The 13798-nt window shown below is 36.2% G+C and overlaps 1 protein-coding gene across 3 annotated transcripts; it reads left to right on the plus strand.

Annotated features, from left to right (window-relative positions):
* The first annotated feature begins 170 nt into the window (after window positions 1-170).
* LOC121411443 (monocarboxylate transporter 6-like) lies at window positions 171-11360 on the plus strand. 3 transcript variants are annotated; one of them, XM_041604182.1, is made up of 5 exons: window positions 171-503; window positions 4475-4737; window positions 5434-5577; window positions 8409-9485; window positions 10952-11360. In XM_041604182.1, exons 2-5 carry the CDS (start codon window positions 4557-4559, stop codon window positions 11125-11127), a joined length of 1578 nt encoding a protein of 525 aa, XP_041460116.1. In that variant the 5' UTR covers window positions 171-503; window positions 4475-4556; the 3' UTR covers window positions 11128-11360. The 3 variants fall into 3 exon arrangements, with proteins under 3 accessions (XP_041460116.1, XP_041460115.1, XP_041460117.1); XM_041604181.1 differs by having other exon boundaries at window positions 171-568; window positions 10952-11358; XM_041604183.1 differs by lacking the exon at window positions 5434-5577 and having other exon boundaries at window positions 171-568.
* The last annotated feature ends 2438 nt before the right edge of the window (window positions 11361-13798 follow it).

Here is a 13798-nt window from a genome sequence, read left to right on the forward strand (position 1 = left end):
GGGAGTTTTGTGAAGATTTGAATAACCACGAGTGTTATTCACAAAATCATTACGAGCTCGGAGAAGTGTGACATAGAGGTATACATTTTTTTTTTTCAAATAAAAATATGCCTGAATTGTGACGGAGAATTATGACGTCAGCTCAGGCGCGGCCCATTTGGCGTGCCATAGTCAAGACAGTCTTCGGCAACGACGACGTCGGCTGCACATTTTTGTGAATTTTCCTTATAAAATCAATTTTGAAAATTACTTCAAATTTTGAAAGGTTACATTTGGAATTCTTGTGGTCTTATATATGGACCCATCGACATGACCAGTCGGAACTGCCATCAGTACTACTGACAGTACAATAACATCACTCACATTATTCACAGTCACACAGACCGGGCATACAGACCGCAACCTGCGCAAGACAGTCGACAGTCGTCAACTCTCGCAATGAGCTGGAGCTGCCACCAGTCTGCTGAGCTGAGCGGGCCGGACCGTCGACCGTCGACCGCCAGGTCTGACCTGTGTTCTTTTCTCTCTCTCGGAGTTTCGTAGAGTTAGAGTGCAGACTAGTTTGATGGTAATTAACATATTAAAAGTACCAAAAATAAAGGAGGAGATCGGAGAAGATGATGCATGACCATGAGGATGATAAAAACAAACATGATTGAGAATGAGAGGAAGAAATATGGAGGAGGAGAAGAAGAAGAGTAGTGGAGGAGGAGAAATAGAAGTGGAGAAAGAGGTGGAGAAGAAGAATTAGAAGAGATAGATAGATAAATGGTATTTATTGTGATAAAAATTCAATTAGCAGTTAAAGGCTGAATTACATGAATTTGTACATAGTAAAATTTTAGTAAACAAACAAGCGAAACTAAAAAAAAACAAAGTATACTAAAGTATTGTAGCAGCCGCCGCTCTCGCTTATTTCTTCCATTCCGACCTCTACGTCAGGATGGTGTTCAGTCTGTGGTGGATCACCTGAGCTTTTCTCTATTTCCATTTTTGTCTATCTCAATATTTTCCGAGCATGCAGTTTCCAAGATAATTATAATAAGAGTGGAAGAAAATGCTAGAGCGGCTCGCTATAGTTTATTTGCAATTAAGGGTCGTTTCGTCAAAATATATGACTATGGGGGTACACAGCAAAGAAATTAAGACACAGGGGTTTGTGACTCAGATTTTAGTTTCAATGGCAAAAAGAAAAATGGTGCACTTTATTATTCAAATTACATAAATATATATATACATGTACTTTACTCGCCACTGTTACAGGTAAACAATGTCTAATATTTAGATAAGCTCTAAGATATTTTTGTTATCAGAGAAATAAGGGCTAATTATTAAACTTTTATTTCGGGCATCCAAGTATAAGAATTTTCCAGATCTATAACCGGCGTCTAGCTTAAGAGAAAAACTTCTATTTCCAGCTTCCCAGTCTCGACATTCGTTTCCACGTCTGTTAATTCCGGCGTCGATATATACGAAGAGATTGATTCCTAGACTATTTACTTCAGGTCGCTCGCCCAAAATAATTATTAAGAAAATTTATATCATAGCAAGATCTATACTTTTATTAATCTGGACCTCTATTGGGGAATTCTCATATTCAAACATACAGGTCAATATAGGGACTTAATTCATATCGAGGTTTCCAGCGTCTATATGCCTTGGCTATAGGCTTGTTTCCTGCGTCTGTTTACCTTTCCAAGTTTTCCAAGTCTTCCCCGTGGCAAGCCTTCCGCAGTCAGATTTCCGTTGTTTGTGCCAGCCCCGGCGACTAAACGTATCTTATTTATATGGACAAATTGCGGACGTAGGTGAAAACGGTGCGCCGAGCGGGTTTGGATAGCACACACACGTCTACGCGCAGCGTATAATGTACAGAGAACTCGAACTGTGCTTTATCGAAGCCAGTTTATTCACAATTTCTCGTTTATTACTACAAAACATTCAATAAGTCGATACATTTCCAAAAGGATATATCTTTTTGCACTGAAATATATACAGAACAATTCATATCAATAATCAAAAAGATATGAAATAGTCAAAAATCTATCAAAATCGACCAGCGCTGCGATCGGACGTACTGTGCATTCCAAACGCTCATCCGCACTTATGCAAATACGCCGGCTGTGCTCTTATGCGAATTATGTACGTTCATAAACACAGCCAGCGATGAATTATTCAATCTATATCTACACCAATTCGATCATAAAAACTGCAAATCAACTTATCTCCTAACATTTCTTCATTAAAAACTCAGGCCTCATTTACAAACTAGCTAATACATTAATCATTTTGGAATATGAAATCACAAGTAATTTCTAATAATAACCGAAAGACATAATACTCACGGCTGAATGAGTTCTCGCGACAGCTATGAATAATGAGTAAACAATAGTCATGCGCAGGGCTGATTGTTTACGTCACGATCCTTGTTGCGGGATCGTTACAGTATAATACTGGAAAGGGGATACAAAAAGAAAAGTATACAGAGGGAGAAGTAATGTCAAATACAGGAATGGGGAAAGGTTAGGAGTAGACTAAATGTATATACCTTTAACATAATGCACATTTTAACATAAATATATATTTAACCAATTTTGAATGAATAACAATACATGTAGGTTGAACTTTGAAGAGTGGATTGTATGAAATAATACTTGCTTTGTAGAAAAGAAAAAAAAATAAAGCTATTTGGGTGAAATTGAAGGAGGAAAACATGTATAAACATTATAGATGAAACAGTAATTTGGGTTGGGATTGTTCTCGATATGCTAGATAATGATTCGAAATAAACACTGTGTTGATGGTAATAATAATAGTTGAAGGAATCGGAGTAATGAATGAATTATCTCAAAAGGAATTTAGGTTAAAAATAAGAGGACGTGGAAGTAATATGATCTGAACAAAAATATAAATATGAATGTGAAGTGGGTTATAACATGATTAGCCAGTGATTTTTCGGAAGAGAAAGTTGATTACTGCAGAAATTAACAATAAGAAAAATCTTTCAAAAGTCAGTTACAGTTTAAGAGAAGCTACAATAAAACAAAGGTATATAGACATAGTTCTTCACAGTCCATGGGAGTTTAAAAGTCTCGTAAAGAAGGGGACTGGGCTGTTCCTGTAGCGATCAGTTCTACTTCTAGGTTCGATGCATATTCTTCTTGTTCTTAGTGTCCTTGTAATTTGTATTTGTGTTCCTATCAAACAACATAGAGGGAGGAGGACTGGAGGAAAATCTGGTGAAAATTAAAAATAAAGAAATGCATAGTTGTAGCCAGAAAAGGTAAATTGTTCATAATAATAATTCAGAAATCTAAATGTTCAGAAATTGAATAAAAAAAGGGTGAAAAAACATATTTTGCAAAAAGAGGAAGAAAATGATATCCATGAACCAGAACCAGGAGAACATTGAGGAGAAAGAGTTGAACCTTGAAGTACTCTCCCAAAAAAGCGTACACGCTGTCCTGGAGAGGGTTGTGCTGTGTCAGGTGCTGCCAGTGCTTCAGGTGATGTGGTGATCTTTTTAGATCTTTTTAGAGTGTCATTGTATTTTATTGCTGTGTTTTATTATTTTAGCAGACTTACCTCATTCACCATTTTTGAATGTACAGTATATTAAGGAGATTAAGATAAAATGTTAAATGACTTATGTGTTTGTTAAAACTACTTAATAATAGTGAGGATTTGTAATGTGTATTTTTGGATGATTGCTGAAGTTTAATGGGATTTTTTTATATGCAAGTTATATGCAAGTAGTAATGATTTGTATGTTGAAAAACATTTGATCGGTTTTTAGTTTGTAGATGATTTAAAGTGTTGAAAGGCAATTTAATATCTTATGCTGTAAAGAGAAAGTAAAACAAATGAGATTTGCTTAACAATTTTTGATTTGTTAAAGGATTAGTTGGTGATACATAGAATTGTGTTATGTTAGATTTAGAAGAGTTGTTTTTGTTACTATGATTGGATAGTTTAGATATTGAGGGAGAAGATAATATGAAGGAAAAATGAGTCGCGCCAATGTGTTGATTATGAATGCATTGTCGCTACATTGTACAGTGCGCAGATATCCGATTATCCGGCCTCTTGGCCGTGTTGTTAATAAACCACACACTCCCACTCAATACTCCGTCTGGTAAATTATCTTTTATTTTAATAAGACTGGTGCTATCTTTATTAATAATACTTTGTTTTATGATCCATCTTTTATATCATATTTTTCAACCAATCTAGTCTTTCTGGTTAAATGTTTCCTCGTTTTCATTTAATTGGGTCCTTTTCAAAGTATGTTGGCCTCACAGGAAATAAGCTTTCAAGCTTTTGTGACTTATCCTGTTCAAGTCAACTGAGTTTATTCTCAGATATTTGAAATTAATTGTAAGGTTTATGGTGACTTTGCAAATAAAATCAGTGAATAATCAATAAATCAGCCTTCAAGCAAAAAATCATTCACAACTATTTCTTATATATGCAGGTGGATCATCTTGCGTGTCTGGAATACAATCTAGCAGACGGTTTCAGATGATTGACCATAGGTGACAACCCAGAGAATTGTCATGAAGCTTACTCTGAGTGGGACCATGGTGGTGGTCTGCAACCTTTTGGCCCAAGGATTCACACACGGATTGTCCACCTCCATGGGGGTGTTCTATGGAGAGTGGAAGAGGGAGTTTGAAGAGCAAGCCGCCTTGATAAGCTGGCTTGCTACATCTGTGTTGACCATTCTTCTTGCTACATGTAAGTGTTTGGGTATCCTGGGTCGTTCCATTGGGTTGAGGGCCCAGTGGATTAGTCTCCGGACTTTGAAACAGAGGGTCGTGGGTTCGAATCCCAGCCATGGCGTAATTTCCTTCAGCAAGAAATTTATCCACATTGTGCTGCACTCGACCCAGGTGAGGTGAATGGGTACCTGGTAGGATTTTTCCTTGAACGCTTTAGCGCCTATTAATATGGCGGCTCAGCTACAGCCAGGATAATATGATACCAAGTATCAAAGCGCAGTTGAGTATATGCACATAGTAACTGCGCTATATAAATGGACATATTATTATATTATTACAAAATTTGATAGAGTATCAACTGTTTCATTTTGTAATTCTGATCGATTCAACTTTGGTTGAGTTTTGGTGCGTCGATGTGAGGATGGTTTCCTACGATAGCTCTCCATGTTTGAATTTGAAGTCTTTTATGAATTTCTTGCAGTTCAAATTTGATATTTTTGGGACGTTTCATGGACATCATACAATATTTTACTATCAGGGTGATTGTGATTGGCTGGTGTGATTGTGTAGATTCATCACATCGAAAGGAACTTTCTTGAGAACTTATTTTATTTTTTTTTGCTTTGTTCTTTTAACAATCAACATTGTTTTAATGATTCCATTTATGAAACAAATTGTATCTCTCCTTTCTCCACTCATATCTGCTATCAAGCTCCTCTGGCCGGTGCACTCGTCAGACATTTTGGTGTTTGTGGTGTAATGGTTGCCGGTGCTATCCTTTCAGCTTCTGGCTTTGTTGCTGCTTCATATGCTCACAACATAACCATACTCTTCATTACTATTCCATTCCTATCTGGTAAGACTATCTGTCAGTTTGTGTAATTTGTAATGTGATTTGTATCTCAGGTTACTTTTTTTAACTTATGAGGCCAGAACATGGTTTGAATATTGTCATTCAAAATCAGTGTAAAGTTTAAAAGCTCAATAAAACAGATTAAATGTTTCCTGTGTACCCAAGGTTTTGATGGATATAGGAAATGTTTACATTTTAGGTGCATGTTTGAGACTTACCTTCACATTCTCCTAACAAATTTTTTTTTTATGTGAACCATGGTGATAAAACAATAGATTTTTAGCTTCTAAATTTACAACTTATACATCTTCTTAAAATTATCATTAGCAAGTAGGACTATTGCATTCTTTTTAAAAACACAAGTATGAATAACAATATTCCTGGAATCATTGGTAGGCCTACATCTGTCTTATATCCAAGATTTTTCACTCATAGGCTAGAGTCAAGAATATTATCAATGCCATTTAAATATATGTAACTTCACTTTCTCAAACATTTTTCTGTGTGTGTGCATATATGTTTTTTATTTTGAATCATTTTAAAGATTTATTGAAAATAATGTCATATCTTGAGAAATAGGCCTATATGAATAATGTGTATTAATTAAAGGTAGTCAAATATTTTATGTACCCTATGTCTTAATCAGGAGTAAATGACAATGATCAGATCAATCATAATAAGAGGGCGCATCCTCAGATAGACGTTGCTGGCTGAGGATGCGTAGGGAATGTAAAAAATTTGAGTAATTTTGAATAATGATTTGATAGGCAGCTTTGGGTTTGTTTTCACTGTATAAAGCCAATACGTGAAACTACATAGATATAATGTCAAGATGAAATAAAAACTCTCTAATGAAATTCATGAACATTCTTTCATTACAGAGTTTTTATTTCATCTTGAGTTTTTATGATAATACATTGAGATGCATTACAATAACAGTACTGCTTGCAATATAATTTGATTACTGCAGAGTCATGATCAGGGGCCCATTTCATAAAATGTGTTATACACTATACTTAGCTGACAAGTCTACAGTTAAAAGTAACTGAAAACACTAAATCAGATTGACAGAGTTTTTATTGTCTCACCTGCATAGCAGAGTGAGACTATAGGCGCCGCTTTTCCAACGGCGGCGTCAACATCAAATCTTAACCTAAGGTTAAGTTTTTGAAATGTCATCATAACTTAGAAAATATATGGACCTAGTTCATTAAACTTGGACATAAGGTTAATCAAGTATCACCAAACATCCTGCATGAGTTTCACGTCATATGACCAAGGTCAAAGGTCATTTAGGGTCAATGAACTTTGGCCAATTTGGGGGTATCTGTTGAATTACAATCAAAACTTTAAAAGTTTTTGGATCTGATTCATGAAACTTGGACATAATAGTAATCAAGTATCACTGAACATCCTGTGCAAGTTTCAGGTCACATGATCAAGGTCAAAGGTCATTTAGGGTCAATGAACTTTGGCCGAATTGGGAGTATTTGTTGAATTACCATCATAACTTTGGAAGTATGTTGGTCTAGTTCATAAAACTTGGACATAAGAGTAATTAAGTATCACTGAACATCCTGTGCGCATTTTAGGTCACATGACCAAGGTCAAAGGTCAATGAACTTTGGCCATAATGGGGGTATCTGTTGAATTACCATCATAACTTTGCAAGTTTATTGACCTGACTTTTGAAACTTGGACATAAGAGTAATCAAGTATCACTGAATATCCTGTGCAAGTTTCAGGTCACATGATCAAGGTCAAAGGTCATGTGAGATCAATGAACTTTTGCCGCATTGGGGGTATTTGTTGAATTACCATCCTATCTCTGTAAGTGTATTGGTCTAATTCATAAAACGTGGAAATAAGAGTAACCAAGTATCACTGAACATCTTGTGTGAGTTATAGTAGTTTTCAAAGTCAGCACTGCTGCTATGTTGAATCGCGTGATGCAGGTGAGACGGCCAGAGGCATTCCACTTGTTGAAATTATGCAGTTATCATTATTTTATCAAGTCTTTATGAATTGGGACCTTGAGCTAAATTGAGAGAAATCTCTCCATTTAGCTCAGTGGATCAACTACACTGAGATCGCTTGTACCAAAAAAGCATGCATCAAACAATGGCAACCACGGACATTCTTCACGGAAGATGAAACTGATGAAAATATGACTTGTCAGTCGCACTACCAGAGTTAATACCTGTGTGTTTGTTGGCTCAGTTGGTAGAGCGTCCATCTCACAACCGGGAGGTTGGGAGTTCGAATCCTGGCCGTGTCAAACCAAAAGATGTTAAAAGATAGGAGTTGCTGCTATCCAGTTTGGTGTTCAACGATTAAAGGGATAGAGCTTCGTCGATCTGGGACTGCACAGTGGCTGCTGGGCTCACGATCAATTGGGCAAAGCAAATATTCAGAGTATTTCATTTCATGTCTTTTTCGAGCAACAAAATATGAATTTTCATGGATTTTGAAAAAAAAAATTAATTTGTCATTAAATTTCATTGATATAAGTTTTGAATCTGATTGTCAGTATATTGTGAGATAACTACAATGAAAGTGAATACCAAGCCATTCACTTTCAGATAGAATGTTCTTAGTGCTGCTGTCACTTGTTTTGCCAAAACACAAAAGTGGGAATAACGTTACTGGAATCCAATCTGATCATGGGATTGAGGTATTCTGGAGTCAGGCATATTAATCACAGTAGTTTTCATTTTGTGTGGTTCACCCCCCCCCCAATGGTGAAGGTCTCAAATTTCCAATAGAAAAAGTTGCGCATCGGGAGATATTTCAACTTCTTGTTTGTAAACATTTTGTTTTATTTTTATGCCTAGGTCTTGGTAGCAGCATGGCATATTCTGGCTGTTTAGTCTGCATTTCTCAAAACTTTAAGAGGAATTATACCCTCTTGAATGGAGTAGCATCATCTGGATGTGGAATCGGCATGGTAGTATGGCCAATCATCTTTCAGCTCCTGGTTGACCAATACTCCTGGAGGGGTGCTATGATGATCGTAGGGGGGATGCAGCTTCACCTAGTACCACTGGCACTGATGATGACAAGGCATTCCAAAAAGACGGACAAGCAGGGGCATATGAAGCTGACAGAAACAGAACAGATTGGTCTGAGACAGCTCGTTTCAGAGGCAGAGCTGAATCACAATGATGTCGTGACATATGCAGTGGATCTGTCTTCCCGTGATGATGATGACAGTGATGATGGAATTGTGATAGAATGCGGAGGAGTGAAAGGACAGGAGGACAAAATTCAAGTGGTGGATTTTAAGGAATTAGATGAACCTGAAGAGGAGATTGCAGAGCCATATGATGAAATCAATGGCGTCGAACCGAATGCATCCACTCAGCGCCTTACGATGGTCCGTCGGATGAGTCGACATGCCTCGATCGTTGGCAAGGGTGTGAAGACATCGTGCGTGCAATCTACAGGACTATCTCTCTTATGGGAAAATCGCATATTTGCCTGTTACCTACCAATATCATCAACAGGAGGTGCTGTGTTTGGGACCTTTCTGGCTCATGCTGTATCCTGCGCTGTTCAGAAAGGCATCCCCAAGATTGAGGCAGCGTCCTTAGTCTCTATCGTTGGACTGACAAACATGATTGCACGGGCAACGCACGGAATGCTTCTCAACACAGGGCGCGTGCATCAGGTCTTTTTGTCAGCTTTCGCATATGGCCTTTCAGCAGCATCCGTCTTCGTTGTTCCAAGTACTGATAGCTATGCTGTGATGGTTGCCTGTGCGTCGGGTGTTGGCATTGGGTCTGGTATATACATTCCTCTTCAGATTGTTCTGGTTCATCATATGGTTCCAAAGCATCGGTTTCCTGGTGGGATTGGAATGGTGCTTTTAACGGTTTGCATCGGGATTATGACCAGCTCAACTGTGTCAGGTAAGAATGTCAGAAACTCCTTTGCTGTGCTGCAATGACCCTGAATACAGTATTTCAAATTCTCAATAATGTTGTACAAATATATATTCAGTACATTTTGGCTTTGGCTCAGGAGGTCATCAGCTTCTAAATCATTGAATACTTAAAGGGGAATGAAACCTTTGGAACAAATAGGCTTGTGTAGAAACAGAAAAATCAAAGAATAAGAATAAAGAAAGTTTGAGAAAAATCGGACAAATAATGAAAAAGTTATGAGCATTTTAATATTGCAATCACTAATGCTATGGAGATCCTCCCATTGCCAATGCGTCAAGGATGTCTGATGTCACTGATGAACAACTTTCCCTTTGGTGGACTATAAAATACCCTCAAAATGTCTCTTTTTGCTTTTTCTTATGATGATACAAACTCTTTATCCATGATGTATTCTTAAAAAATATGTATTACATGCCCTCATGTAGAAAGAACCCATGATCTATGGATAGATGTGATAAAAGAGGCAATTCAAGTGAAATATATACTAAAGTAATGGGGAGAGTTGTTCACAAGTGACATCACACATCTTTGTCCTATTGCCAATTTGCTATCTCCATAGCAATAGTGATCGCAATATTCAATTGCTCATAACTTTCTCATTATTTGTCCGATTTTTCTCAAACTTTTGTTGATCTGTTTCTTTGATTTTTCTGTTTTCACACAAGCTATCTTGTTCCAATGGTTTCATTCTCCTTTAATGTTGCACAAAAACAATTTGAAATGTAGATGTTACTGTGGATCAGAACCCGGAACAATTCCTTCCATACAAATAATGATCATGTACAGCTTTATGTTTACCCTACTCGGTTTATTGATATAATCCAAATATTTGATTTTGATAAAGCTAGTGGACATAAGTCATGAAGGTTATTCTTGTTCAAATAATTCTTTTCTCTTTTTAACAACTTTTATCAACATAATATCCATTCAAATTATTCAACCTCATCAGTATATTCAGTGTTGTGTTGCTTGTAGATATTTCAGCTAGGTGTAGCTATATTAGAAGACTTGTGAACAGTAGAAGTCATCAGTATTTCAGCATAGCTTTCAAATGACAGGTATATGAAATGCCAAATGAGGAAACAATAGTTATACCTGAATTTATGTATTTATTCAATTTGAAGGGCTTCTTTCTTGTGTGCATCAAGCAGTTACATGGTAAAGGCAGATCAGTGTTCTGCTATATTTAGACTATTGATAATATTATAATTACTCTTGAATATTGATTATCACAGATCTTGGGCAACTAAAGAAAAGATGGTTGCCCCAAAAAGCTCAATTTGGGGGAATTTTAGAGTTGATTTTGGCTGTAATGAGGTCAAAATTTTGTGTTGCCCTCCAGTAACTCTTATGCTGGTTCATAGCTGTAGTTGAGTTGTTGCTTGATCATATCCCCCATCTCTCTCTCTGTGTCTGTCTTTCCATCACAGGGTACATTTTAGACCAGACCAACAGCTATCAGATGGCATTCATCTTTGCAGGTTGCATGGGGCTGATGCCGTGTAGCCTGACTTTGATAAATCATATCGTCTGGAATTATTGCATCAAAGATGAGCGTTGGCCTCCGAAGGTGAACCACCTTGTGCAGGAGAAACAGAAGGAATGAATGAGAGGAGATGGCTTGTCATACTCTTACAGTATCACAGCCCATGCGTATGTCTGATCATCATTTATGTGGCAACAAGAGGCGTCCTCTCTCTAACAGGAATGGTGCAGGGGAGAATACGGATAAATCAGTAAAATTACAAGTGATGTCATATCCCAGGAAAACTTTTAAGGTTAAATGAGGTTTGTCAAAACTTTTGAAGAGGAATGGGTAAATGATGCATTGTGTTCAGTACACTGATGTTGATTGATCTAATAGTGCAACTTGTGTGCATACATACAGTGCGTATCAAAAAAAGTTTACACTTTGAAAAAGCCCTGGGAATTAAAAAATATACAACATGTGGGTAATTTTTCACATATAATCTTGGGTTTGGGTCTCATGTATCCAATGAAAGTAAATGTTTTGACAGAATGCTACACTTGAGTGAGCACTGTCTTTTTTTTCGTAAAGGTCGCAGAAATCTGTTTGCGCAGAAATGCTCATTTTCACGCTGTGTCAAGGGAAAGGGCGAAATCAAACTTACCCTGTCAAACATTTCTCATACATTTTCTCTTGCACTTTTAGTCAATTGTAATAAAATGGATACATTCAAGCATTTTGTAACAATTTTGCCACCCAAATTGAAATTTTAACACTTGGTAATCACAACCTTTTCCATTTTTGTGCCAACTGGATCTGAAGTCATAATTGAATCTGAACAAAAGTTTATATCATACATCTCCAGCATGTTTTCACTAAGTTTTTATCATTTAAAGTGGGGTAACATTTCATTTTACATTTAATACTTGTTTTTCCACACTTTTCCCAAGCTTGACAATGATTATCAAAATAAAAATCAAGCCTAAATCATTTCATGTAAATCACAGCTCAGTGTAAAGCAAATATCGTCACAATGGCCTCGGTGTGTGGGGGAGTGGGGTGGGGTGCATTGCACACTTTGAAGTGTTTTGGGCAAGAAAACAAGTAAAACAAGTTTTAAAAAGGTAAAATATATCTTCAAATCAATTTTACAAGCTAAATTCCATGTGTTCTTCATGATTAAGTTCTACTTTATTTCGCATAACTATTTCAAAGTTCTGCGCAAATAATTTTTCACTCACTTTTCAAAAGTAAGTGGTGCTCACTCAAGCAGAAATATTTTTTGACAGTTATATCGTCATTTGCTTACATGGATCTGTACCAATGCTAACATGTGGAAAAATCTTAAGGATATTACAAATGTATAATTTTACAGGATTTTTTCTAAATGTAAACTTTTTTTGATACGCACTGTATAATAATGAAGAACACAAATTGGAACTTGCCTGGGCCCCTTTGCATAAAAGTTACTATTCAGTAACTTTGCCATCATATTGAAACTTTCATGGAATCCTTGATTTTGATTGGTTGATGAGCATTGTTTCTATGGTAGCTACCATTGGATTGCAAAGTTACCATAATAAAAACTTTTATGCAACAGGGCCCTGGATTCAATCCCTTGCATGGAAGGGAAAGTAAACTTAGGTGCAATCGCTGTTTAAACAAAGTATGTACCAAATTAGAATTTACCCTCAATTTGATATATAATAGTTTAATTAATCAATATGGTATAATTAGACAAGCAAGCCAACCAGACAAAATCAGGAAGAAAGTTGCAGTCTAACTTAACTTTGTAAGCAAGAGATCCAAATACTTTTACCAAGAAGTATCTTATTTCAAGTTTACTGTTTACTCTTAAAGAATGGTATTATGTTTACATCATTTATGGGTTAATGTTTTGCTTCTTTTACTTTTAAGTGCAATTGTCTTTTTATGAATCTTATTTAATTTAGTAATGTGTTGTAAAGCTTTTTACATCTTCTTTTAAATATGAAAATGTCAGATTTATTTTTTAAATAAAGTGTTTTAAAGTTTGATAGCCATATATTTTTGATCTTGCAAAGATTAATTTTGATACTGTTAAATTTTGAAAATCCATCTTGTAATTTTAGAAGATGGTGCTATGCTAACATGATAATATCATTGAATGTTTATCCAATTTCTTTATTGTACCAATTTCAATGTGTTCAGTACAATGTCAGTGTTACATTAACAACTCAAGTAAAATACAGTACTGTAAATGAAAATGAATTATTTTTAGATCAGTTTTAGGGGATAGTTCTCTTTGTATTGTATCACAAGCTGCTGCACAAAAGGTGCAGAACTTTGTAGTTGAGATATTTTCTCTTATGACCAAAATGCCAATCAGATTTGTTATGCAAAATTATTTCCTGAGTTCGAGACCTAATTCACTGCATATAAACCCCTCAAAAAAAGTTTTGCAACTCAGTTTTGGGATGATATCTTTTTGGTTAATGAAGTTTGAAAGATAAACTGGTTTCGTTGGAAAGCTGAATTATTCTTCTTTACAATGACATGCCATTTGCTGTGATTATGTAATCATGGAATATGCAATCACCCTGAACATTGAGAAAAGTCAGAAGTGAAATGTTGCAAAATGCATTGATTTCCAACAAGAGTCTCCATTTCTATAGAATTTCCACCATGCAGGTGACAGTGAATGCACTCGGTCCATCCTCGAAACAATTGTAAATTCGCTATTGCAAACGACGCATTTTGCAACATTTCATGTCTAACATTGCTGCGTATTATCATGTCTGTGTATTTCATGATAACACTAGCATTACAA

This window comes from Lytechinus variegatus, chromosome 3 (genome assembly GCF_018143015.1).
Source record: "Lytechinus variegatus isolate NC3 chromosome 3, Lvar_3.0, whole genome shotgun sequence".
NCBI lineage: Eukaryota > Metazoa > Echinodermata > Echinoidea > Temnopleuroida > Toxopneustidae > Lytechinus > Lytechinus variegatus.